The sequence below is a fragment of the Antennarius striatus genome, chromosome 17 (genome assembly GCF_040054535.1).
Source record: "Antennarius striatus isolate MH-2024 chromosome 17, ASM4005453v1, whole genome shotgun sequence".
Classification (NCBI taxonomy): Eukaryota; Metazoa; Chordata; class Actinopteri; order Lophiiformes; family Antennariidae; genus Antennarius; species Antennarius striatus.
Genome location: NC_090792.1, coordinates 20369991 through 20374990, shown reverse-complemented (window position 1 = coordinate 20374990; position 5000 = coordinate 20369991). Strand labels below are relative to the sequence as shown.

The window sequence follows — 5000 nt, the reverse complement described above, 5'->3', positions numbered from 1 at the left end:
GAGAAAACAGCAAAGGGTGACTTTTGTATCATTTTTTATTTAAAAAAATCAAGTTACCGTATTTTCCGCACTATAAAACGCACAGGATTATAAGATGTATTGTTGGTTTTTGAGAAAATTAAAGTTTTAAGGTGCACCTTATGGTGTAGAAATACTGTAATTTTCTTTAAATTGTTCAATAAAAAAAAGTAAAACAAATATTATAAAACAATTATTATATATTATTATTATATAATTAAATATTATATTATTATTATTATTATTATACTATATAATTATTATTATATTATTATATATTATTATAAAACAAATATTTTTTATCATATTTTTTTAATTTTTAATTTAATTGACGACAGAAAAACTTCAATTTGAATTTATTTGGTCGATTCTTCGGACGTTTTTTTGGATGCTAACGTCGCTAACGTTGCTGCTGCTCGCCGACAGTTTGGCTTTTAATCAAAGACAAATCCGTCATAATTAGGGGATGAAAGGATGAAGGGACGGATGACGGAGTGAGAGAACGACGGCAGGAGGTGCTGCCGTCCCGGCGGCGGCGGCGGATGAATCCATTAGACGAGATGAGTGTCACCGAATCACCTCATAAATCCAGCGGCGGCTCTGACTGAAAGGTGATGGCTGCCAATATGACTCATTCAACCTTTCAATCTATCATTTATCCCCGTCTCCTCCTCTTCCTCCCTCCATCTCCTTCCTCCATCCTCGCCATCTTCGTCCTCGTCTTATCCGTCTCCTCCTCCGTCTCCTCGCGCCGGATGATGGATGGTCGACTGTAGTTACAGCCGCTATCGTTGTTGCAGCAGGAGAGAGGATGAGGAGGGAGGAAGACGCAAAGTGGAGGATGATGAAACATCGGTCCTGTTAGCGCACCGGATCTACATTTATCAGAGGGACGCTCAGGAACCTGCTCCCAAAAAACACAACCAGGAAATGATGGAAGGCCTGAGAACCACGAGTTCAGCCCGACGCTGTGAACTTCAGTCTAACGGAAGAAAGTAGTTCCTCCACAAACGAGCTGCTCTACGTACCAGATGTGTGAGATACCAGGGCTTGGTGGATGGATACAACATCAGTGAGACCGCATCTCGTTCTTTACCACAGTTCTGACTGGTTTAAGTGGTTCTAACTCATTCAAACTAACTGGTTCTGACTGGTTCTGACTGGTTCTGACTGGTTCTAACTAGTTCTGACTGGTTCTGACTGGTTCTGACTGGTTCTAACTAGTTCTGACTGGTTCTGACTGGTTCTGACTGGTTCTGACTGGTTCTAACTAGTTCTGACTGGTTCTGACTGGTTCTGACTAGTTCTGACTAGTTCTGACTGGTTCTGACTGGTTCTGACTGGTTCTGACTGGTTCTAACTAGTTCTGACTGGTTCTAACTGGTTCTGACTGGTTCTAACTAGTTCTGACTGGTTCTGACTGGTTCTGACTGGTTCTGACTGGTTCTAACTAGTTCTGACTGGTTCTAACTAGTTCTGACTGGTTCTGACTGGTTCTGACTGGTTCTGACTGGTTCTGAGTGGTTCTGACTGGTTCTAACTAGTTCTGACTGGTTCTGACTGGTTCTGACTGGTTCTGACTGGTTCTGAGTGGTTCTGACTGGTTCTAACTAGTTCTGACTGGTTCTGACTGGTTTTGACTGGTTCTGACTGGTTCTGACTGGTTCTAGCTGGTTCTGACTGGTTCTGACTGGTTCATGACGTGATGAAAACACACGATTCTGGGCGGCTCTACACACACACGCTGGCGACGCGACTCCACCTCGGCGTTAATCGCGTTAGCCGCCGCTAATCGTCCGTCTGCTCAGGAGAAGGCGGCGTTCGCCCGTCAGCGGTCCCACAGATCCACGCGGAACTCCGTTCCGTCGTCACCGCGCCAACTGGAATGATAAGGAGTTGCGGATGAATAATAGATTCCCATAATTCCCATTTCCTCCAGTGAGCACATGTCACAACGCTTCTGCGTGACACGCCCACGTTCCTCCGTTAGCGCCGCGTGACGAGCGAGCGATGCTGACACTTCAAACGCCACGGAAACCGTCCTGGAGTGGAACGCAGCCCTGCAGCGCCACCGTGTCACTCCCGCCTCCCCGATTCGTCTGATTCGTCGACTGCCGACACCCCGGAGATCCGCTTACACAAGGTGTTTAGTTAGCATTAGCGCGGGAACACGACAGGAAGGCGGGAGAGGAGGAGCGGGAGCGAGGGAACAACCACAAACGACAAGAGGAAACAATCTGTGCGAGCGTCAAATCCGTTTCATCTGCGCCAGGCGGTAAAAGGCCGCCGCGCTCGCTGCATAATGAGGAGCGACGCCTCCAGGGGCGGCGGCGGCGGGAAGCGCCGCACCGCGCCTTTTTTCTGTTTGCCTTTTATTGTATTGAGATCGAGTCGCGAAGCTGAAAGAGATGAAGAAGAGGAAGAAGTCGGAGAGTTCGGGGCGTCTTCACGCACACCTGAATGTGTGCTAATAATGAAGCTAACCGCTAACGCCGAGCGGTTCGCGCCATGAAGACGAGATCTATTTATTTATTTATGTTTTATAAAATATAAATAAAAATTCTGATTGGAAGAGGATTCAGGAAGTTCTTGGAGAACACTTCAATAGGATTAGATTTTTAGAAAAAATTCAATTTTTGTAAATTTTTTGATCATTTTCCAAAAAACTTTTTTTTTAGTAAAGTGAGGACTTTTATTTTGAAAGTTGACGTTTTGTTTTGGAGTCTATGAATATATTAAAACGTATCTTTTCATCTCTGGTCTTGTTTCTGTAATTTCATTCATAGTTTCTCCTCCCGTCTCAAACGGTTGTGTGTGTTTTGGCGTGCCGTGTTGCATTGTGGGTAACTGTACACCTATATGTGATTATAAGAGATGCGTTTGGCTTGTTTCATTTATTCCAGTCATTGTCATGAATGTGTGTGTGTGTGTGTGTGTCTGTATGGTGTGTGTGTGTGTGTGTGTGTGTGATGCTGTGTGTTTGCGTTGTCGTGGAAACGCTACAGGCCTGACAGAGCTGTCAAACTGTCGTCGTCGGAGACCCGAGAATTCCAAACAATTTCACCGCTAATATTGAGAAACACGTCCCCCCCCACCCCCAAAGAGGACAGAAACCACTGAATATATAAATAATAAACACACACACACACACACAAAAACACACACACACACACACACACACACACACACACACACACACACACACACACACACACACACACCTTAACAAAACGGCTGACAGTAATGTGTGTTTTTGAGCAATCGGCCGCCGTCCCAGCAGCATAAATATTTGATGTGATGCTGTGTTGACGATGAAGTGGCGAGAAGACAAGAAGGGGCGGGGGACGGGGGGGCAGGAAGGGGAAGGGTTGGGGCAGAAAGAGGGGGGAGGGGGCGGGGGAGGGAAACCATTGTTAAAAAAGGGGAAGAGGAAGGAAGATGGAGGGAATGTGGGAGAAAGAGGAAGGAACCCAAAAGAGAGGAGAACGTGATGGTTCCTCTGACTGAGACCGGTTGGCTGCCCCCTGCAGGCTGGGAGGAGGTACTGCCCCCCTGGGAGGAGGTACTGCCCCCCTGGGAGGATCGCCGTAGGACAAAACAATAAGACAAGAACCAATCAGAGACAACATGAAGAGCAGAACTAAACGACAGGAGTAATGAACTCTCTCTCTCAGTCTGCAGGAGTTTGAGACGGACTACCAGGAGCTCTGGGATTGGCTGATGGACATTGACGCCATGGTGACAGACAGTCACCAGCTGATGATGTCAGAGGAGCAGCGACGTCACCTGTTCAAGGTGAGTCGGTTCTCGAATCAAACGCCCCTCGTCATCACGGTGGGGGCCGTAACCAAACACGTCCGGACGAGGTTGATATTCTGTTCTTAAGCTAGCTGCTAACGGCTACTAGCGGTTAGCTAACACTAGCTGCTGCTAGCATGTTAGCTAACAGCCCCATCCTGCCTTTCCTTCGTGCGTTTTAGCGCTTTTACTTCCTGGTACCACCAATGGACAGCCACGCTGCGTTCTGATTGGTTAGGCACCGGCTACGATGACGCTACATCCGCACCGACACACATAGCACGCATTGGCGTTCCCATGGAAACGCTGACCTCTTCCTCCGTCCTCACCCCCTGCTGTGACCCCACGTCCACACGGCTTTGTGTTATTATCTCTGCCTCCAAACTTTTCCTGTGTGTGTGTGTGTGTGTGTGTGTGTGTGTGTGTGTGTGTGCGTGTGTGTGTGTGTGTGTGTGTGTGTGTGTGTGTGTGTGTGTGTGTGTGTGTGCGTGTGTGTGTGTGTGTGTGTGTGTGCGTGTGTGTGTGTTAGCTATGATTTATTTAGTGGTCAATGAGACTCACCTGGCCTGCGAATTATTGATAAGTGTAAAGATGAACCTAATTTCTCCATAGGACTCACACTTAAATATTCATCTGCGTATGAATATTCATGCTGACGATGATGCGCGCATGAATTTTTGATGACTCGGGAATCGTTGGGCATTCTTCTTCTTCTTCTTCTCTCTCTTTTCTGATGTGTCAACTCTGGTGTTAAAATATTGATGCGGAGCTCGACGGCGTCTCCTCGCCGGTCCAAGGTCGCTTCTCACAGCGTTCTGCTCCCTCTCTGCCGTACGGACGAGCCTGAATACAGGAAGTGGCTTCCATGTCTTTAAAAAAGACAAACAATGAGCTTTGATGTCGCTCCGTTTTTACGTCGTCAGACGGAGAAACTTCTTTGTTTTGTTTTTTTACAAAGACGCTCAGAATCTCGACGGCGTTGTTTTGAAAGTGGAATTCTGTCGTGACGTCGAACGGATCCATTGTTGTCGGGAGCAGTGGTGCAACACACAAACAAATAAACAAACAAACAAACAAACAAACAAACAAACCAGAGGACAGTTTAACCTTTTGTGTCCAAAGCTTTAGACAAAGACGTTTAAGTTGTTTAATTCCAACATGCTTGCTTTGTTTGTGTGTGTGTG

The 5000-nt window shown here is 46.7% G+C and overlaps 1 protein-coding gene across 1 annotated transcript in view; it reads left to right on the top strand.

Moving 5' to 3' along the window:
- Nucleotides 1-5000, top strand: part of akap6 (A kinase (PRKA) anchor protein 6) — a 75062-nt gene that overhangs the window by 32780 nt on the left and 37282 nt on the right. The window contains exon 14 of the mRNA XM_068338063.1: nt 3693-3813. Coding sequence (XP_068194164.1) covers nt 3693-3813 — 121 coding nt within the window. The remainder of the gene's footprint in view (nt 1-3692; nt 3814-5000) is intronic.